The sequence below is a fragment of the Vidua chalybeata genome, chromosome 8 (genome assembly GCF_026979565.1).
Source record: "Vidua chalybeata isolate OUT-0048 chromosome 8, bVidCha1 merged haplotype, whole genome shotgun sequence".
NCBI classification, from domain to species: Eukaryota; Metazoa; Chordata; class Aves; order Passeriformes; family Viduidae; genus Vidua; species Vidua chalybeata.
This window is the reverse complement of record NC_071537.1, coordinates 5,258,687-5,281,945: the sequence shown is the minus strand read 5'-3', so window position 1 is coordinate 5,281,945 and position 23,259 is coordinate 5,258,687. Positions and strand designations below refer to the sequence as shown.

At 39.0% G+C, this 23,259-nt stretch overlaps 1 protein-coding gene across 1 annotated transcript in view; it reads left to right on the top strand.

Annotated features, from left to right (window-relative positions):
• The window catches only part of PLPP4 (phospholipid phosphatase 4), a 47,278-nt gene extending 24,678 nt beyond the window's left edge, over window positions 1–22,600 (top strand). Inside the window, exons 6-7 of the mRNA XM_053948884.1 lie at window positions 14,929–15,099; window positions 19,640–22,600. Coding sequence (XP_053804859.1) covers window positions 14,929–15,099; window positions 19,640–19,839 — 371 coding nt within the window. The 3' untranslated portion in view covers window positions 19,840–22,600. The remainder of the gene's footprint in view (window positions 1–14,928; window positions 15,100–19,639) is intronic.
• The last annotated feature ends 659 nt before the right edge of the window (window positions 22,601–23,259 follow it).

The following is a 23,259-nucleotide window of genomic DNA, read 5'->3' as shown; positions in this document are numbered from 1 at the left end:
TCATGAACCTGATTTTTGCTGGAGGAGTCTGAATTTCTGACTTTCAGAAAGTCAGACATTTCCTTCTGGAAATAAAATTGTGACTTTTCCTCATCTTGGGAACCACCTGAGATGATTCAGAGTCACAGCAGGACTGTCAGCAGAGTGAAGCACATTCAAGGTTCCAGAACACTGATTCTGAGGGGCATCAGTTCCCCAGTGCAGACCTTTGTCTGCATAGTAAATATTTATTTTGTTATATTCCAGTGGAGTATGAAGTAGGACAGTACAGTAATTCTTCTTTTGGCTTTGAGGTCCTCAATCTAGGTCTCATGGTTTGATCAGATACCCCCAGTTTGTGCTGTATCCTGACAGAAGTTTAGGTGGCTTTTTGAGAATTCATCTACCTGATTTAATTAGTTTCACTGACTTAGATGTTGGTAAAAGTTCCTTTCTCTGTCTTGAGAAGCTGATTTCTAGTGTGTTTTATGTCATGTCTGATAAAACTTCTTTTCATCTGTAAAATGACTTGATTACTGTAAGCTTCTTTGGGATTTTTTGGCCAGTAATGTTTGTTGCTTTCAGCTGTTCCAAGAACTGCCAATTGAGAAGCAGTAAGTTGTATCTATGGAATTGTTTTGAAAGTGGTAACTTCAAGTTGCCTAATTGTACAGAAGTACATACTGCAAACAAGCTGGGTGATGAAATGAGATGACTGAAATTGTGAGCTGATTTTGCTCCTTCTTTCTTGTTTGAGTCTCAGAAATAAATGAGAAGTAGATGTTTGTAGGTGTGTTATAAGCTTTAGTTCCAAGCCAGTGGGGCAGCCACAGCAGGAGTCCTGGGGTTTTCCTCTTACCTGGCACTGGTTGTATAAGCTCTGAGTTACGGTGCTGCAGCTCACACCTAATTTATTGGAGCAGAATGATGTCCCAGAGTATTTAGATCCAAATGATGAGAGCAGCTTTCGCCATCACTGACATAAGATTAGTGTGGCTGAGTTGACTGTATTTCCCACCACAAAGCCTTTTATTAAAATGTGATAAGAATGAAGAGATATTACATATTCAGTAATTTTTATCACTTGATAAGTGTATGTTAGAGTGAGGCAATTCTGCAGCTGCTTGAACTATTTAGCTGTTTGAAGCCTGATGTTATAATATCTAAGTCTCTGACAAGCCTTAAAAATCCACACATATTTTATTCTCATAATGGAGAAAGAAAGCATTTAATTTGACAATCATACAATGCTTCTCTGCAGCAGAATTATTTCGATAACCATAATTGTCATTTTTATCAAGAACAGTTTATAGTTGTGATCACGAATTTAGTTTCTTGTTATTACTTCATTCCCAGTAGTAGAAAGAGTGGAAACCAAAAAAGTATTATGGGAAACACACCATTATACTGCTTTCCTACACCTATGAAGCAATGAGGATGTTTGGGATATAATAATTCATGTTTGCAAGTTGTGCTATAGTTTTCCACTTTCTTAGCTCAGTTTAAAAAACTGTCCTTCCTGTCTTCTTAAGGTGTGAACATTTATGAACTTTCCTTCCATAATCCCAGTCCAAAATTTTTCCTTGGCACCTTTCTCCCTTCCTTCAGCACAAGATTCTTACAAGGTAAAGTGAAGGAGTTCCACTCTTCAGATTTCTGTCATCCTTCACTGTGTGTTGTGAAATTAATGAAACAGCACCTAAAAGAGTTGTTTGTTTGGGTCTTTTTTTTTTTTTTTTGTTTCTGTTAGTATTTAGGGGATTATTTTTTCTGCTTCATGTCTGCAGAAATATAAGTGGTGAGGATGAGAGTTGACATAAACCATAGTACTCTCTTGGTATGATGGTTACAAGTAGCCCACTACAGTTTGGTATTTCCTACTTCACTTGAACCCGTGGGGAAAATAAATCACAAGTAAAAGCTGCCAGGCAGCTCATAAAGAGGGGTTAGAAGCTTCAGTCAAGAGCCATTCTGATCTTCAAAACAGTTTTTCTTAAGGCATTTCTAGGATAGGCTGTCAATCACAAGCTTTGTTATACCAGAATCTAAAACTTCATCCATGCAAGACGCGGCCTTTAACAAGAAAATCCGTGGTGCTGTAAACGGGGAGCTGTAAGAGTGTAAAATGCAGGGATGTGTGTCAAGAGTGACAGCACTGGCACTCCCAGATGGCCTGGTCTGACCTTGCTTACTCCATAAAAATGTTGTGAACAACCTGTTATCACTCTCAGAGCCAACTTGTGCCCTGAAGGAGAGTTCTCCTTTCTTGGAGCACAGATGATTTCCTCGGCTTCACCTCCCTGGGCCAAAGAGTGCATGTCATAAAAGAATAAAAATGTGTGGAGCACAGACTGTTTCATAAAGCCAAAAAGTGACTTGCACATTCCACTGGATCAAAGAAATCTCTGGATCTTTTGGATTTTTTGGAACCCATTTTGCTTCTTTTCCGGTGTACTGCCAGTCTTGTGAGAGGGGATGGACCTTTGGCTGTAGGAGCCCAGACTCCTGCCTGTGTCCAGTAGCTCAGAGGTGTTCCTGAGTGGCACAAACGTTGCTATTCTGACACACAAAATAACTCTGAAATATACATTTGTTTATTCCACATTTAGCATTTCCACGGTTTTATAATCCACTGGCAATTTTATGCAAATTTAAAGCTAGCACCTGTGATGGAGCCATGCAGCCTCTCCATGCCCATACTTCATCAGAACAGAGATGTTTAAAGATCATAAGTGCAGCATTTTTTTCTTGCCTTTGTGCCTCCCGAAGAGTTTTCTTGCAGACAACCTTTGGGGAGCCTGTCCTGAAGAGGCCTCATGGCATCTCCACCTCCCCAGATGTATTTTTCCCTCCTTGCAACAAGATGGAAGCAGCAGCAACAGCAAGCTACAGACAAAAAATGAACAACCAAATGCACGGACATACAGACAATGATTGAGTGTATTCAATGAAACAAACAGAACAATTCATGCAGAAATCAGCAGAAAACCTTTTATTGGTAATGATTACCCAGCATACCAGTGATGAAAAATGTGATGTATGGATAAAGAGAATTTAACTGAATGCAACACATGCAAGAGGAAAATTAAGGTGAACGAACACAGAACATTTAATTGGACAAGCCATGTGCACAACTGGGACCTGAAAAGATCACTGAATTTGCAGGCATACATTGTACTAATGGGATGGATAGACAGCTTTTTGCAATTGATTTCTTCCTTTTCATCTAATGCCTGATGTCGTTTTGACATTTGTGCCAGGCTGACAAAATCTCTCTACAAACAAAATAGGAACTTACAAGTCCTGGAGTGTTCTTTATCTGAAAATCAATGTGCATGGGAAAGAAATGCTTGTAAATCCAGGCTTGTATCCAGTGGAACAATTCCAGGTAGGCCAGATATACAGTAATTAAAAATGGAAAAGAAATCAGTAGGGTTCATTTAATTAACAGTTCTTTGTGACTTTGAATAGCTTTATACATCTGCCAGCTCAAGGAAGATTTCACAATGTGAAAGAGAGGTGAGCATTTCATTGTCTGGTATTTGTGTGGACAGGGAGGTCTGAGTCTATTTTGGTGACAGAAGTTGGAATTTGTATTATTACCATGAGGTCATGAGAGAGAATGCCAGCTTTCTAGATCGTATCTTAAATTGCAGTTAGCTATAATTGGCTAGAATTGCTATAATTGGGTAAAGATCTTTGTTTGGAGAATATATCTTAATTTTTTTCAGGGAACATGTTCAGCCTGGAATGCACCAGGGTGTTTTCATGCACAAGGAAGGCTGATTCTGCTTGACCATATGTCAAGAACATGTTTAATTAAGGTGACAGGAATACTGAGCGTGTTTTCCATATGAGAGCTCACATTTTTTATGAAAGCATGTAGGGTTCATGAGCTGCAACTTAAAATCGTTGCAATGCCCTGGGACCTCTAAAGAGTTCTCAGAGGAGAGCAGAAGAATATGAGCAGTAAATTTCTTGTGATGTTCCCACATCACCAGTCAGGTGACTGGAAGGAGGAGGGAAATAAAGGGGCAAATTCTCTTTTCACTTTATATCCTGGTAATGGCACAAAGATAAACTGGTTCTGCCAAATTTTATGAGTTAGGTTTCGTCCATGTCTTTTTCCAGTTGCTGTCTGAAATGAATTTTGGCTTAAAATATGAATCCAGATCATCAAGTTGGTGATACCAAGTTTTGGATACAGAGCTCTAAATCAAAGGAATAAAGACCTAATCCCTTGCATTCTAACTGAATCTTTGACCCATATTTCACCTGTATAAATGAGGACAGGCCACCAACAGCAAACAAAAGTGTTGCAAAAATAGTATGTGTTTATGTTGAAATAGATAATAAATAAGTCTTTACTTATTGCCAAAACTGGGACAACTTCATGGTTACATCTGAAATGTTTATGTTCATATGTGGCTTAACAGAACAGTAAGTAGCAAATCAGCATCACAGGCTTGCTTCAAATATTGTTCAGTAAAATGGGTTGTTTAGCTTAGAAGAAAAAATTAAATCCTAGGCAGGGAGACGTCCCATATGCTGCTGTGATTGTGGTAATGGAGTCCTTGTACAAGCAAATATGGGTAAATAATAGTAACACAACACAATTTATTTAGAAACACCAAAAATCCTTTGTGAATTTAATGCCAGTTTCTTGACCCCGTTTGCTTTCTTAGAGGAAGTGATTAATTCTTCATGATATAACTCCCTTTAGGCTCTTATTCTGCTCAAAACATTTGCAAGCAAATTGCAGTTGCCAGTTTTGGCTTCAGCTCTATTTAGTGACTATTTTTAAATGTGTTATTTCTGAATTGGCCAGAACTACTGAAGCTGTGTTTTTCAGCTAAGGAATTAAATTAGAGGAAGTTGCATGAAACTGGTTTTGGTACCTTTCTACTGAAGCAAAAATAGTGGCTTGGTGAGAGGTTAATTAAACCTCCTTGGGGCTTGTACTGCTGAGTGTTGGTGGTCAGGGGGGATTGAACCCATCGTGGTGGCCACCAGTACCCACACAGACAGCCTGAAACTCATGTGTCTGCTGTGAAAAAAAAGGAATCATCACTTTATAGTCTGGTTTGTGTCAACTTATAGCTGGATTCACAGAACTTTGAGAGGTGCCTCTGGAAATTGTGCAGTTCCAGCCACAACAAAGCATGGTCAGGGTGAGAAGGTTCCAGAGGACGATTTCCAGTTGAGTTCTGATTTAATGTGAAGATTCCACAACTTATCTCACAGGGAGGCTGGTCCAGTGCCTGACCACTCAGTGAAAATGTTATTTGTTATATTTGAATGCAATTTCCTGTGCTTCAGTTGGTGCCAGTTGTCTCTTCACCTCGTACTGGCAATCACCCAGCAGAGCTGGAATGTTCTTCCTCCAGTCCAGGAATTTGCATTTCCCTGTGTTGGACTTCAGGAGATTCCTGCTGGCAATTCATCCCTGAGAGAAAGATGCCATCAACTGATTGGAATCCAAACTCAGTAAAAAATAATCATTATAACATAGTGGCTGCAGAAATAATTGAACTTACGATTTCACATTGGATTGGATGGATTTATGGGAATTAAATCAATTATAAATTAACATATCCTGTATAAAATTGCTGTATCAAGAGCAAAATAAAGGACTCATGTGATTTTTAATTTGTAGCTGCAATTTAGTTACTTATATTAGTTTGAAAAGTTGACTTTTGGCTAAATTGTGTCTTTTTTAAAAATAAAAATCTTTATTGAGTCTAGAGATTCCTTTTTGCAAGGAAAAACTAGAGTTTTGAAGAAATGATTTTTGGTAATATCTCAATTTTATATTTACAGAATGAATGTTAACACAGAGCTGTGCGAGAGCTTTCATTTCTTGTGTGGGTGTTTTTGTTTTTCTTTTTATTATATTGCTGAAAGAGGTTTGTAGAGATTACTGTTGAATATAGCTGAAGAAATCAGAGAATTCAATCAGAAATCTGGAATGAAGAATGCAATCAGAGGCTGTGGGGACAATAGCAGTGACTTGTGTTGTCATGTGTTTTTTAATTACCTCCTTGATGAATGAAGGTATCTTGATACATTTAAGAAAGTAATGGCCCTTTAGAAGTGAAGAAGAAAATTATTTTCTTTGCCTCTTGAGCTATAGTTTACACTTACAGACAAAATGGAAATATGTAAAAATCTAAAGTTAAAAAAGTGAGCTGCAAGTGTAAGTAAATCTCTGATCTTAGCTCCAATAAAGTTTTCCCAGCAGCTGCTGCTGGTTATTGGTTATTATATTGCTGTTTCTTGGTTATTTTATCTGTTCAGTTTGCTTTCATCTGTGCAGGAAAAGAGCTTAAGTACTTTTCAGTCTAATTCTTCCTTTCTTTTTGCCTAACTTTAGCTTTTTAGGCAAAATTTATAAGCTGAGGTTAAGGTATTGGTTTCACAGGCTGCAGAAGACTTTGTTGTGCTGCTGTATCTAAAATAAAGACCACTGCTCTTCTGCCTGACCTTTTCTGTTCAAGGCCTCTGAGTCACACCAGAGACCTAAAGATCAATTTCCACCTGTGAACTGTGGTGACAGCTCTTCTCTGGAGTGAAATGGGTCAGGAAGCACAGGTTTGATTGGAACTGGAAGGCTGTGACCTCAGGGGAGGCTGGCACATCACTTTCTGACCATCTTTAAGGAAGAAATCTCACAACAGTGCTGGCAAATATTGAGATTCTTTGAAACTGCCATTGCAGCACATAAATCAGAATATGCACGAGAGTGTTCTGCCTGTATTAGAGCTACTTGCAAGTAAACCCAAATATTCTGTGTCCATGAGGACTTTAAAACTCCCTACTGAGCACTCACCTTTGTAAGTTGGGGTGAGTCTTTTCCACCCTAAAAGAATTAGTTGTGATCAGTCTCCAAATCCTCCTTGCACACTCAAATCCCCTTTGAGCAGCAAAAGGGATAGACCTGACTCACACAAGATGATGTTCTTGTAATGCAAATAACTCTGAATCCAGAATAATTTCATTAAAATCAGGAGTACCAACTACAATTCTGCTATAAGCAAAAGAAAAATAACTCAGTAAAACCCTTGAAATTGAATGATAAAATGCCAGGCAGCTTCCTTTCGAGGTGGCTGACTGATTTATCAAACGGCAGAAATCTCAGCCATAACATTTTCTGAAAACATTAATTTAGGTCTCTTGAAAGCAAGGGGATATTAAAAGGCTCTTGAGATAAAAGCTATGAGATAATGCAGGAAATCAAGTATACTCTTTATGCCAGAAAGAAAAAAAGAACACCTGCAAAAGCCTCATTTGGATTTTGCTAATGCTGTCAGTTCCACACAGAAAACAGGAGTTATTGCAGGTGATTTATTTTCCTTCCTTCTGCAGAAGACTGAGCAAATGATTACATCAATGTTTTCTCAAAAAAAACCCACATGACAATTATTTATGCAAAATATTTTTAAAACTAATACTGCTTTGTTGAAAACTACTGATTTGGCTGGTGGTTTTTTTTGTTGAGACTTTCAGTTTTTCCTTTATTTCAACCTGAACTAAGACAATGGGTTTAAGTCTGATTCTTGCATTTTATATAAGCAACTGGGAACTTTTGGAGAATTATTATGTTGAGGGTTGCTAATCATGTTGGAAGGCAATGCAAGTTGGATTTGTGGATGGAATAGCATGGGAAGTATTTAAAAAAAAACACTCACAGGGAAGGTGGGGGAAGGAAGAAATCTCTGGATGATTTTACTGAGGGAATTAACCAGAAAATAGAAATCAGAATGATTGACCCGATGTTTAGACTATCATAACATTTCCACAGACACTTGGGACTAAATATGACTGCTGAGTCATATTAAGTCTTATTTAAAAAGATTTAAACATCACAAAATATTTAAAACATCACTTGCTCAGTCCTGCAAGAAGTTCTCTACCATATGGTAAGGTATTTTATTCTTCATTTTATTAACCTGTCTTTGCTAATCTCTTCACCCTGGGATCCACGTGGGAATGATTAGAAGCTGTGCCAGGGGAGGCTCAGACTCAATATCAGAATAATCTCTTTGCCATGGGGGTGGTCCAACACTGGAAGAGGCTTCTCAGAGAGCTGGGCAGTGTTTTCCAAGCCTGTCACTCTTCAAGAGGCATTTGGACACTGCTCTTAATAATTTGCTTTAGCTTTTGGTAATTTTTTTTAATTTAAAAATAAATTTAAAATAATTAACTAAAACTAATTAATTTAAAATATTTTTTAAAAATAAAAAATTAATTAATATAATTTTTTTTTTTAGCTTTTTCAGCCCTGCAGTGCTCAGGCAGTAGGAATAGATGATAATTGTTGGTCCCTTCCAACTGAAATATTCTGCTCTTTTCTGTTCTATTCTCCATGTTCCCTGCTTTGTCTGCCTTCATTACTTGCTTGAAATCAGTAAGTTTGTGTGGGTGAGCACAGGAAGACCTTGTCTGAACAAATTGAACTACTAGTTGATGTAAATATCAAAAAAGCCAATAGGCAATGTTTAAAATATATTTATGCTGCCAAACAATAGGAGAGGATATCACTTTCTGGTATTGTTTAGTATGGCAAGGAGGCTGGAATCTCAATGAAAAATATCACTGTATGCAGAGAATGCCTCTTGCAGCAGGGCAGGTGATGGGTGGGAGTTAAATACGAGGAGCAGGAGAATAATTTGGATATGAATATCCATGGTTCTGGCCTTGATTCTATGTGTATTCTTTGGAAATGGGGAATTCACCTCGAGCAGTTGTAGTGCTGGTAACTGGTTCACAGAGCAGTGCTGCATTCATCTGGACTTGTCCCATCCCCCCCAGCTGGACTCTGCTCAGGATTACTCCTAAATTAGGTTTCTATCTAGTCCCCCTCCTCAGTTTTGGGAGAAGAAGAGAGAAATCTCTTGGTTTTTTTGCTTCTCTGAACCAGTTACGAATTCTGCGGCAGCAGCCTGGGTGTGGATTCTCTTAGCCAGGTGAAGACTCTAAAACAACTCTCAGCACATCCCAGCACTTTGCTGGGGACTGCCTGGTTGTTAATATATTATTGTCTCTATCTCTTCACAACTGACCGCCCCACTCAGTGTTTGTCACTGCATATCATCAGAGATATTAAAGCTGATTATATCATTTATGCTCCAGACTTGCCTGATGAAGCACTAATTAAATTAGCACAGCAATTGTGCTGTTTCTTGCTGTGTCACTGCAAAGAAAAAAAGGTGTCTGGGAAATATGATGTCATTAGAATGAAAGGACAGGTGGCTTCTCCTCCCCTTTTCCACTAAATACTTCAAATTAGTCAGTTGTAAGAACGAAAATATTTTTACATGTTAAAAGACATCCATTTGTTTGAAAAATTAAAGTGATTTATGTGCTTCAGAATGGAGAAATTATTGAATTTCCATATAAATGTTTGCTATCCTGTGATAATTTTTATAAAATATTACCTCAGTACTTGTAATTATAGTTGGGTATCTAAATTTGAACTGTTAATTATCTTTAGCTAGCAATTTCATGGAGGATAATCATATTTCCTTCACTTGAAAATTAACATTTTAAGTAACAAATGAGCTACAAGCCACAGGTTTTTGGCAGTAATTGCTGCTACTCCCCTATTTTCAAGATAAATCTCTTAATTAACAGCTGTATGGCACTGTCTCACTGAAATATTTCATCCTTTTATAAAAGAATCCAGGGAAATATGAAACGGATTTCTCAGATACGCAAGAAAAACATTTAAAAAAGCCCTGTGGGGTTTATTGGCTTCTTAATTCACTCTCTGAGTATACTCAGGAATGGTTGTGTTTAATGCTTCTACCTCTTCTCTGACATAATTACCTGTGAATACTCAACAACAAGAGCTGTTGGAATTCATGAGGGGCTTGTGAAATGAACTCCTTAATGATCAGTTTTCCTGCCTTAATAATAAATCAACTCTTCCGAGCCTGTTTGAGGTTCAGATTATGTGCATACCTCAAAAATATTTTCCTTTTTCTCTGAATTGAAAAAAAAATAAAGGTGGGTTTTTAAAACAGGAATCCTAGAGGTGTAGAACAGTGGCTCCTCCCTGGGATTTATCCTCCCTGGCCAACATGTTCTATGAGTTTGTTTTACACAAAGGATGTAGGGTCACTGTGGGGTTTGGGTTGGAAGGGACCTTCAAGGTCATCCAGTTCCACCCCCTGCCATGGACAGGGACACCTCCCACTAGACCAGGTTGCCCTAGAGCCTTCTCTTCTCCATGCTGAACAATTCAGTTATTTAGCACTTTGAAAAATTGTATTTTCTCCCTTTTCCTTTGTATGTTTAAAGGTATTCATCCCAAATCTACTGTGTACTCCAAAACAGAGAGCAACTCTAGTTTTGCTCTCTTCAGCTAGCAAACTTCATTCTAGACTGAACTGGAAATGAAGATGCCCAATTTTCCAGTCCCTGATTTTTCCAGGAGAGTTATTTAAAAGTCTCTCTCACGAGAATTTTTGGCAAGTTTGGAGCCCAGTGAATTCAGTGACAGTAAAGTGCTGCTGTGCAGCCACTTCCTCCTTGGTGTCCTGGTTCACTTTGAAAGTGGGGGTGGGAAAAGGCTCAAACTCATTTGCCTTCCCCCTGTCCAAACTCTACTTCTCTCCATAAAACCCCAATAAAAGTTCCTCTTGCAGATGGGGGATAGATCAGGCTGCATTGTTTTGCACTTTGCAGGGTTGCAGGAATAAATAACATTTCCCTATTCCTGCTGTGTGTCACACCATGAAAAGGGAAGCAGTGATTTTCTGTATAACCCTTCCTGCTCAGGCTGGGCATAGTCCTGGGGTTTCCATAGTTCCTTTTTGAAGTATTTAAGGGGATTATTTGCAGTATTAAAACTGGTAAATTCCAGTAAACTCTTTGACACTGCTGACCATGGGTTTGACAGAAGCATTCTGATCCTCCACTGTAAAAAAATTCTATCCATGGAGAAACTCTTCAGCCTGCCTTCTAATTGTATTTTACATGCTAATCTGTATGTTTGGGCCAATTTCCTTCAAGTAAATTTTAAATGATGTGCACATCCCTGAATGAGTGATGCATGACAAGAGGCTGAGCAGGATGTGATCCTTATCCAGGATACTACTGATAATGTAATTACAGAAAAACAGGAAAGCAAGAAGTTACCCTGACCCATTGGTTGGAATTTGATATTTCCCAGTGTTGAACTGGAAAAGAAAAAAATTGCTCTTGGTAAGGATTATTTGTTGTTAAATATCTCATAAACGCCCCCATGGCCATAATTTGTATTAGAGCTGAAGAGGCAGTGATCTAAGGCTTGTGCCTACATACTGTGCTTAAAAAGAGAAATTATTGAAAGTAATTCCAGGATCTGAGCTGGTTTAATCTTCTCTTTACTATGTTCTCAGAGAAGGAGGATTTTTTTTTTCAAGGTTTCTACCCACAGAAATGGAAGAGTAGGCTGTGGAACAGGTTGCTTTTAGGACTTTTGTAAAAGGTATCATGAACTGAATAAATCAAAACTTAATTATCATTTTTTGATGGCAATGAGATGCATTCTGAGGCCACCTTAGGAATTTCAGATGAGATGAGGTATCAGAAAAAAGTACATAAAAAACATATCACCACAAACCCCAAAAAAGTTCATAAGAATTCACTGTGACAGTGGTGCAAAAACAATCTAATGACTAATGCTCTTGCTTTTCAGAATCTATTTTTGTTCTAACATGTCTCTGTCTCCAACTTCTCTTTTTTTTTCCCAACTCCCTGCATACATTTGTAGTTTGTGATGTGCTTTTCATGTTGCTTCTGCTGAACTGTCTTACTCTGTGAAAAGAAATTAATAAAGCTAAGCCAAAGGGAAGGTGATTGACTGTCCCACTTGGAAAAAAAATAAAAAATATTTTGTGATAATAAGCTCATAACATTCTTTGGGAATTGTACTTCTATAAAATGCTCTTTGAATTGAATTTCAGCATTAAATTTTATGCATTCATTTGGTATCATACTTTTTCCTTCAAAAAAGATAAATATTTCAGTCTTTGAACAGTGTGAAACTGAAAACACACAGCAGTAGCCCTAGCTGCTGGAATTCCTTAGTAGGCTGCTAAGCAATTCCAGTGATGGATAGTCTGTGTTTGCACTTGGGAAATGTACAGTAATCACTGCAGAAATAAAGCATTGCAGACAAAGGGATGGATCATTTTATCTGATCCTTATGAAGGCCATTCAGATGGTTATTTTGTGATTTCTTGTCACTTAAGTAAGTTGAGGGGTTTTCTTTAGTTCAAAAACTGCTCAATGTAAAAAAGTCATTTATTGTGTGCTTAGCAAAGCATCCATTAAAACTTGAGAGGCTGAAGATCCTCCTGGGTTAGTTTAAATTTCAGAAAAGCACTCACAAAAGCAATTACATTTTTAAATGAATAATTTATTTGGGGTGCTTTAGATCAGATTCTTGTTTACAGTTTCTCACCTTATGCCTTTCAGCTTGGTAATTGGTTTGGTCTGTACAGACAGGTTTTTCAGCTCACCTGAATTCCCTCTCTGGAGGGAATCAGGTGTCAGGATGGGATCTGTGGTGTCTCCAGATGCTGTCATCCTCCTTATTCCTTCTGAACTAATTTTTAAGAAAATAACATCATAGAAACAAACTGAACAATTGAGCCTAATGTATTTTTATTTATTCAAATAATGATAATGCATTTTAAAGCATTTTAACAAGCCATGACAGAACCTGTGGCTTGTCTCATGAGAGTTTTTCCTGAGTTCAGCAACTTGTGGCATCAGGACTTTGATTTGAGTTAGCTACACTAATTGGTAAAAATATCCCATTCCTCATTCCTTTCACCTCTTATAACATTTAAAATCAATTAAATATTTGTGTCTGGAATTTTTATCAGCTTGTTTCTTGTGTTAACGTTGTTTTAGACTAAATCAGGCTGATTTTCTTCTATTCATTTACACCAATGTCTCCAAAAAGGGCTGGTTGTTATTTTTTATTGCTTTTCCATTCTTTATATAAAGAGAGTTTGATTTATTTTCTGGAAGAAGGCAGCCTAGAAGTGCTTTTGTATTGCTCTGCTGAATCTTTGGGATCTGTCTTCTCAATAACTATTACTAGGAGAGTAGGCAGGGTGTGATCCTTCAGGACATGTGTGTATTTGCATTTCCTTCATGCTGCAGTGATGTATTGACTCCAGCTGGTGGGGGAAAAATGTGCTCAAATACACTCTAGTGATGGACCAGTTTTTCAGTGTAAATATCACCTTTAGGCCCAGGATTCTTGGAGAGTGAATTGCTTTTCTTAATGCTCTTGACATCTTCCAAGCAGAGCCATCAAGCAAAGCTGCCTGCATGGGCTGCACAGCAACTGAGCTGTCTTGAATTCTCTCAGTTACTTTTATAAAGGACACCCCACATCCCAGAGCATTTTGTTGTTAATTCCATGGGTTTTACTGCTGACTCTGCATGCACTGGCACTGTTGGGTCAAGCAGCTCTTTCTGGATTTGCACACTCCAGGGTAAGGGAAGTCAGTCTGAAATTCTGCAGTGTAAGGCTTCTCTACACAACGTTAGTTCTACAGCCACAATATTAGTGTTATATATTAATACATTATTAGAGTATTATATATTTATTTTCCCTCTTGTATTAGGCATGGATTACCCTAGAGGAGTGTTTGTGACTCTCCTCTTTCTGCCATTTAGTTTAGAGAAACACATCCACCACCTAAGGATAGATCCTGCTGAACTTCCATGTTCTTCCAAGAGCATCTCCTTCTGGAAATGTGGCAGACCCTGAAAAGAACCCCACAAATTTGAGAGAAATAGTCTTTTTAAAATATCACCAGATTCTCTGTAAAGTCCTTTTAGCTAAATCTGCTGCTGCTGTGCACCATGCTGACAATTGCTGGTAAAATTGCCTGGTATATGGTATTAATCCTAAATATGAGTCTGTGTGAACTGAACACCTACTTTATAGCTTGGGCAATATTCCTTTAAGCCCTCTAAATTGCTGGGCATTATAGATTGCCTGAAAATAAAACCACAAAGCAATTGATTCTTCTGTCTGGGAATGCTGCCTTCAGATTTCAGTTCACCTAAAAAATAATAACCAGAGGTGAAAAGTAGAAATATAAAGACAAACATATTTTTGGAGTTGGAAAGTTTTTGCTTCAGGATTGCATTTGATATTGCAAGACATTTCATTTTGATCCTTCCATTTATTCATCTGGAAGATAAAATGATGCAACCAAGTCCTTTCCTTGTCCAGTGTCTCTCTGGAAGGTGTAAAAGCTGTAACAGGAAAGAAGATCAGTGCAGAAACCTGGTGCCTGAGTTCTCTTGTCACTGCCACTTGTGCATGTTCTGTAGAAACTGAGTAATGAAACCTAAAAATCTCATTTAAATGTAATTCAATTACAGTGCAAAGTGTCTGAGTCCTTTTCTGCTTTGAACCTTAAGTTTTAGAATAGGTCTAAAATCAGGAAAGATGTGCTGAAGGTTGAAGCATGAAAAAGCTTTTGTGACTCAAGTTTAAAAATTGCTTAAATGTTTAATTTAGTATGTGATGTCTCCACCAGAGGAAAAAGGTAAATTGCTGAAGGAAGAAAAAATTTAAATTTCTATGGGATAGGTGAATGTCTAGAGGCAACACAGTGTTTGCAGACATGTCAGATGATGTGAAAGCTGAGTATTATATATTAGAAAGAAATCAAATTGCTTCTGAGTGTTCCCTTGCCTGGTTGCTTGCGTTGCTCCATAGGTAAAACCACTGCTGTGGAGAATATATGTTTGTCATGGATCTTGCTGGAGAATGTCTTTTCTCATTCACTTCCCCCAGAAATGTGATTTTTTTAAAGTTTGGAAGATCATGATTGCTTAAAAAAAACCCCCAAAAAAACCAAAACCCAACCAACCAACCAAACCAGCACTAATTACAGTCCACTGCAGTGATGTGCTTTGCTTTATCAGTTGCATTTTCAGGCCTTGGCTTCACCACCTTCTACCTGGCTGGAAAGCTGCACTGCTTCACGGAGAGCGGCCGAGGGAAGAGCTGGAGGCTCTGTGCAGCAATCCTGCCCCTCTACTGTGCCATGATGATCGCCCTGTCACGGATGTGTGACTACAAACACCACTGGCAAGGTGAGGCATGAACGTGCCCTTTTGTCCTGCTCTTCTTTTCCCTTAGTTAGCCATGTATTTCTTTGTTTCAGTACATGGTGTGAGTAAAAACACCATGGTGTGCTATAGATTTTCCTTGCTCCTGGGTTGATGCTGGGGTTTTCTAGCAAGGTTGGATTAGCTAGCACTGACCTTCAGAGCTTCAGGCCTCTGCCACAGCATCCTCTCCTCCCTCACAGCTGGCACTTCTGGAGTGCAACACCCATCAGGTCACTGCAGCTGTCACCGTTGTCTCAGAGTCCTTCAAAATTCTGCAACTGATGGAGAAGGCTGTGCTATTTATCAATTACACACTCATGTGACAATTCAGAAAACCCTGCCATCATTTATTTCTTTACCCATTTCTTGACTTTCTTTATGGCCACCTTTGCAGCTTCCTTGCTTTTCCTCATTCTTCTGCTAAGTAAGCCAGCCTGTAATTACTTTTTCCCTATTTGTCCCTGTATTCCTGTAAGAAATAGCATGCATGGTATTTCTGATGCTGTTATGTAGGTCATCTTGGCTTTCTGTGGTATTGCTAGTACTGTACTGCTGGCCTTGCAAATTGAACTCCCCTCAGGGTCCTGAGTGCTCCTTTCAATTATCTGAAATTTCAGTTTCATTGTGGTTACATGCTGTTTCCTGTTTTCCAGCACTGTGGTGGGTTGACCCTGGCTGGACACCAGGTCTGTCACTCCCCTCCTCAGCTGGAGGGGTGAGAGAAAATGCACTGAAAGGTTCAAGAGTCGAGATAAGTTGAGGGAGAGTTCACTCAGCAGTTGCTGTCAAGGTGCCTGGAGCAGCTCCTGCCCCTCCTTCCTCACTGACCTGGGTGTCAGCAGGGCTGTTTCTCTCACATGCTCTCACTCCTCTCTCCAGCTGCCATTGTAGTTGTCCAGATTTTTTCCCCATTTTTTCACGTCTGTTATCCCAGAGGTGCTCCCACATCCCTGCTGTGCTCAGCCTTGGCCAGTGACAGACCCATCCTGGAGCTGCCTGGTGCTGGCTCCGTTGCACATGGAGAAGCTTCTGGCAGATTCTCACAGAAGCCACCCCTGCAGCTCCCTCTGCTACCAAAACCTGGCCCCAAATGCCAGTACAAAGACACATCATTCTGTTGATTCCTCACATCATTTCAATTAATTGCTGCATTGCTCTGTCCCCCCAAGCACCTTCTCATCTCACCCAGCAGCAGAACCAATCTCAGCCATGCTTTCCCTCACCCTGCTGTGCTCCTGCAGCTGCTTGGTCACCAGCCATCAGCCTTGACATGTTCTCTGAGGAGCCTCCTGCTTTCCAGCAGAGCCTTGCCTTGTTTCAGGACCCATTTCTCTCCTTTTCTCACTGACACTGGGGCTGGAGAGAGCCTCCAGCACAAACCTGCTGAGCACGAGGTGCTGGCAGGAGGCACAGAAAACACTTGGCCCTTGGCTTGAGCTCCCTGTTAAAGAGAAAAGGAGGAGTGGGAAGAAATGTGGAGAGTGCAGGTTTGCCCTTGAGTTTGGAACAAGGCAGTGTGAACTGTGCCTTGCCAGAATGACTGATGGGCTGAAAGGTGTGCTGTGAGCAGGTGATGATGGTGGGCTTTGTACATGGTGGAGGAAAACTGCACCCAGGGGGCTGGGACTTGGTTCATCACAGCTGCTCCTATTCTGCCTTTGAATTTTAAGGAGATGGAGCTGCAAACTTATGGGAATAAATTACACGGGACTCCATTTTCTTCATTCTTTATTCACATAATTCATTTTTATACAGTTTTACAGACCTCATGTGGGACTCTAATTTGTTAGTAGCTTTCTTGGCAATTACTTTTATTGGTTAGTAACAAGTTGTTATTCTGCATTGATTGGTCACTCAAACTCTCAGTATCTACATGGAGGGAAGCTGGTAGTGAAAGAGAGTTTTCATTTTTCTATCTAACGGTGTAAAAACAGTTTATACAGGTGCAAGTTATTTTTTTTTACCCAAGAATAGATTGTTATGTTAACAAATTGCTCCCAACAGGATTGCTTTCACATGGGAACTTGCAAAATGCTAGCTTTGACAAGGCCAGCCACTGATTCCAGGAGAGAAGACTTGATTTTATAAAGCTTTTCTTTATGATTTTTCTACCTTACTGCAGCACAAACTCATCTCTTCCCAAGAGCAGTGCTGGCAGACATTATCCTGCAGGTGATCCCTGCTTTCCCCTGAGAGAACTTTGCTCCCAAGGGAGAGACTGGTTCGCTCTGGGCACAGCACAGAACCTCAGGCCTTGGCTTTTGTGCTCAGCAGAGTCAGCTAATTGTGGTAAATTATTTAGGGTGACTTTGTGATGAAGCCTCTACTATGCTGTGGGAAATGAAAAAGGACCATTAGTTTTGAGTCCAAGACTTAGCACAGAGCAGGTGAAAGATGGAGTGGAGTGTCCCTCTATTAAAAATCCATTACAGCATTAATATTATGAGAACTTTATGAGCTCCCTTCAATTTGGCTGGAGAGAGTGATATTCAAGGCCTTAGTATTGGTATTAGTGAATATTAGGATATTTAACTGTGAATCCCGAATATATCAATTCCCAATATATAAGTCCCTGTATTGGCTTATAATTCTGAAAATGTTAATTTACTCATGGAATAAGGGAGGATTTTTTTATGGAAAAAAAGTAAAGTTAAATACTGAGAATGAAAGAATATTCTTTTTCCTTTATGGACAAAGGGGAAAAAAGGAAAAAATAAAAAGAGGAAAGTTATTTCTACTATGAAATCAAACAAAAGACAGAATTGTTTTTTTCAAAACCAGGAGTTAAAATAGCTGCCTATGTTTTTGCTTTATTTAACCCCAGTCAAGCAAGGTGAGTAAGACAGAAACCTTTGGCATAAATCATGTAGTGAATTTGTCTTACTGTGGTACCCATGCTGAGGTCCAGAGTTGCATAATTTGTATAAAGGTTTTGAAATAAATTATCTGGGCAAGTTTTCAGCAAGCCTTAAAATCCAGGGAACCTAAAGATGACTGGCAAAAATCTGGTGTTTCTCCATGATTAAAAACAGTAATTTAAATAGTCATAGGCTTGACCTGAGTGTTAAACAAAATAAAAAATCAGCTGGAACACTATTCAGTCAAAGTAGGATAATCTGAGAATTGCATCCAACACAGGTTTATAGAAAATTAATCTTGTCACAATAACTAAGTTTTTTACAATTTGATTGATGCTGTACAGTGAAAATTCTTGCCCTCAGTACCTTTAATACCATTATAGTTTGGTAGAGCCATGAAATCAGTCAGCTTCCAGTGTGGGTAGGATAAGTTACTGTCTGCACACAATCACCTTTTAAATTCCTGTTTGAGCCCCTGTTACATTAATTTGTGATAGATTCATTATGTCCTTTTGTGTGGAGGAAGAGAACAAAGGATTAGAAGGCATCTCCTGGGTCATGCCACATAGTCCTGTTCCTCCAATGTGACTTAGAGTCACATTTCTTAAATTTATCCACCTCAGTATTAAATTTTTCTTGCCCCAGCCATTCTTGATAAAAGGCATCTCACTCCTCTGATGATTACAAACCATCTATTATGCATTGAAAATTGAACCACATGGTCTTTATTCTAATAAAAATCACAGTGCCAAACCAGGGTATTTAATCTGTGTTTAAGGACTTCAGACAAAAATAATTTGTATTGATTTACTCTTCTTTGCCAGTAAACTCAGCGATTCACCATTTTTATTACACTTTGGGTTTCTTGAAATTGAAAGAATGGAAACACAGGTGATGTGTGCTGAATCAGTCTTGTTAAAATAAAATGTGCTGTCGGGTCATATTTTAACGAGTGCCTTTTGCCTCACTTCATTATTCTTCATGTTGAATCTGAGGCTTTCACAGTGTGTGTATTTCCAGTGAAATTTTTCTCTTGTTGATTGTAAATGAAGCACAAGATGAAGTGAGCATTTTAGTAAGAGGCAGAACCAGAAACAGAAGGAATTCTCCATAGAAAATTTAAAATTCCAAATATCTCATCCAATAGCCTTACTTATCTTACTTTATTTTCGTTTAGGAGTATGGGATAGTAAAACACATTGAAGAAAGACATTCAAAAGGTGTTAAATCAGTTAACAGGCATGCTTAGACTTTGACCTTTCAGATGCTTTTGGTAAGAATTCATCCAGCTTGAAATTGTTCTTGGCAGTCTGCTTTTATAAATGGGTGAAGATCCATGGGTTGCCCACCCACAAGTGGTCAGCTGTGATCAGGAGTGTCTGATACCCCATGGAGGCCGTTCTATTCCCAGTGCTCATCTCCCAGAATTTAGCCAACCATCTACAGTTTGGGTGTTCAAAACATTACACAAATCCCCAAGGACAGATTTTATGTGGCCAGTGTGATTGTGGTATTTGATTCTAAATTCTTTAGGAAAATTCAAAATTCACATTTTCTGTGTTAAACACTTCCACATCAACCAAATGTCTTTTATTTGCTGTTTTCACTCCTGGCTGCCCTTCCCTTTGTAACCTGCTTCTGGTTTTGTTGCTTTTTTCCTCCAGATGCTTTTGTTGGAGGGATCATTGGCCTCATTTTTGCTTATATTTGCTACAGACAGCACTACCCTCCTTTGGGTAATACAGCCTGTCACAAATCTTACGTCAGCCTGCTGGATCAGAACTCAGTGAAGAAAGAAGAGAGACCCACAGCAGACAATGCTACTGGGCTGCCTCTGGAGGGGATAACTGAAGGTCCCGTATGACTTTGAGAAATGTGCAGAATGAACTTCTAGCCTTCTCACATTTCCTCCAAACTGGTCTCTTAACAGTGGTTCTTAATGTACATTTTCCCTTTTGTTTCTTTCCTTTTTATAAAGGGAATTAATTTTATTTTTAATGCCGTGATACCATCCTACTTTTAAAGTTAAATTTTCAGTTTGTTCTGACTTGCTGAATTATCTGTTTTCTGTCTACTGCAAGCAGGTAGAACTACTCGAGGGAAGGGGAAAGAACATTAATAAAAACAATCTCGTGTGGAGAATGGTTAAGAGAGTAATTTTGAGATGTGGTTGAGCACATACTAGATCTGGAAACAGATTTTCTGAAGTACTGAGTATCTTCTGCAAAGTTCTGGTCATCTTCAGCACTCATTGATTTCGATGGGTGGCGAGTACACAGAGCACTTTTCATCAGGTGTCCAACATCTGTAATTTGATAATTTAAGGCATCATCCTTATGTTTATCTTGCTGCCTTCTGACATTAACAAAGATCTCCATGTGCTGGTGGAACTTTGTATTAATTGTCAAGTTTTGCCAAGGTCATTCTGAGCTACTAATGACTAAGAAAGCAAAAGGTGTGGCTGGTGAAGCACTTGTGAGAGCCAAGCCTTGTGCATCAGTAGTTCTACAGGATGATTCTCACGTTCAAGAAATTCCATGCTGTTAAAATTGCCAACTAAGAACAACACACAGGATGGATTAGAAACTTGGTGTTGCACCATCAGCAATTTTTGAGAACTCTTGCAGTATTTACCATTGAAACAAATTTGAAAGAAAAGAACAACCATTGCATTAACAAGCTGAAGTCCTTCAAACAGGTGTTTAAAACCCCCTAAAACTGGGAGGATAAAGAAACACAAAGTTTTCTGTGGATCTCATTGTGCCATGTTCATTCTTGTGTAGTGATTCACTGCAGCATTGGTGACCTGAGGAAATGCAAAGATTCTCATTCGTGACTTTGGGCGCAGAACCAGGAATGCTTGTGGTGGTTTCCAGCACTGTAACATGTCCAGAGGAAGGCTGGAGACAGTTTTCCACCAATCCCATCCCACATTTTCAGCTCACCATGCTCTTGGGCATGGTGCTTGCCAAGGTTGGTACCTGAATTGGAACTCACCTGAATCAAACCACTGTTGGTATGGAGAAGGTTGACAAGTGTGTGACCTAAGTTAATTTGTTACCAGTAGGATTCTTTCTGTTAGGTATGCACTATGCAGTATACACCACATTCCTGTGAGATGATGTACCTTTGGGTGGCAGAATGTCAGATTCCAGGTTTTCTCTCCTTAGGTATCCTGTGAAAAATGCAGGCAAAATATTCCAGACCACACCCTGGCAGTTGAACATTTCTTGGAGCAATCAAGATAACGTTGATCAACGACCACAATTACGGTGCTTCAGACTGGAGGAGACTGCTGCCATGATTATAATTTCTGTGTTCCTGTTGGAATATGCATCGGCCTTGTAGACATTTTGTGATTCAAACAGCTCAATGTCTTTATGTAAGGCTTGTCACTTACTTTCCTCAAAGCTAAGCTTTGTAGATTTTTTTTTTTTTTGAGAAGAGCTGCTTCCTGATTGGCAACACTTGAATTTTTATAAAAAGTAAGTAAATTAGGGTCCCATTAAAAATAAGCCTAATAACTGTGTACAAGAGGATGCAACCTTGCTGTGTATAAACTTATATGATATTTGGAAATGGCTATGAATAGGAAATGACATTAATGGACAGAAAGTAACAGGAGTGAACCTGGAAGGTTCTGTAGAAATCAGGCCTTGCAAAGCTGGCACAGTTTAACTGAGTCAGAGGGAGGACGTTTCACTTACAGAATTCTGAGCTCTACAACAGAGACAGTTGATCTTAGCTGTGGTTTTCCTGGTGAATATACAGTAATTCACAATACCAGCATCAGCAAAGCAAAATTACATGGCATTTGCACTGGATTTGACAGAACACCCCTCTGTTGTGGTTGAGATCTTATTCTAGAAATCCACAGAGTTCAATGGAGGCTTAATCTTCCTACAAAGTTTTTAAACCATCCTACAGAATTCTGTAACAAATATAGTTTTCTATTACTTCATGTGGGAGGATTGCTGAGAGCCCCAGAGCCAGGGCAAGGCTTTACCCATTAGCTCTTTCTTTCAGCAGGAACCCTAGTCTTCCAGGTTATATGCAAATGTTAAAAAAAGAATAAATCTTCAATCAAAATCAGAAGTTTAATACTGATGCATAGAGCATTTTGCATGTTTTTATATAGATCTGGCTTATTCTCAAAATGGAGTGGGGCCTTCTAAGTGTGCTGTACACATTCTCAGTATTTGAATGGCTTTTGGTACAGGCAGGCTGTCTTTGGGATGAGGAAAAGCTCATCCAGCCCTCAAGTGAGTGGTGGCTGTTAAAGGATTGGAACATGAAGTGTAATGCAGCATAAAAACTGAAATTGCAGGAGTAATTGGTGACCTCGGAAAAGCAGTAAAGAATAACACATTTTAATGGGAATAATTAAATCAAGAGTCATAAAGTAGACAATGTAAAAGGTTTGATTAAAATGTAATTAAAATTATGAAAGACTTAATGGAATGAAACTTGTGGAGGGATCTGTAGGCGCCACAATCACCAGTGCAAAGTCAGTGTAGGGAAGGCATTTTTGTGGATCAATGTATTTTAATCTCATGCTTTCTCAATGTGAAGGAAATGTAATGTTGTAATGCACCAATAAAGCAACACATGAATGTGGGTTTGTACATCTGCGTGTTATCATTTTTCGGAGAAGAACATAATTTAGCAAGTTATTCTCGTTAATAAATCATGCAGAGCATCACACAAAAAAGAAAGCCCTAAAGAAACAGTGTTACTGATAAAGTCATTACTGATGCTGTTAAAATGGAACAGCCTCCCTCAATTCACCAAAGTAATGCTCTTCAGCTTTCCTCCAGGCAAAGGCACAGTGTAAGTCTGCAAGGCTGAAATTCTGTAATTTTTGCCCAGCTAAACCCAACAGGTCCCTTCCCCTGGTCCCATTCCATATCTCAAATAACACTGCAAGTGCCATATTTAATAACAAAAGTGGTTAGACTGGAACAGGAGGACAATATCAAATCAAACCCAGCAGGGATATCCTGAAACCACGAGACTGGGAACCAGCAAAATGTCCCCAGAGTGACTGCAAATCTCAGGCACTGCGTTGGGAATAGAGCATTTGTGCTGATTCACTCTGATTTTGTTGCTCTTTCTAATTTGGCCCTCTAGTTTTTTTCCCTGTGCATAGAACAAATTATTTCTATTTAATGTGAAAAGAGAAGCTCATTTTCCTTCTTTCTATCCATGGCAAAAAGTACTTTGCTGTGGATGGGGGGGGGGGGGGGGAGGGAAACCCTATGAAACCTATGAAAAAAACATTTTT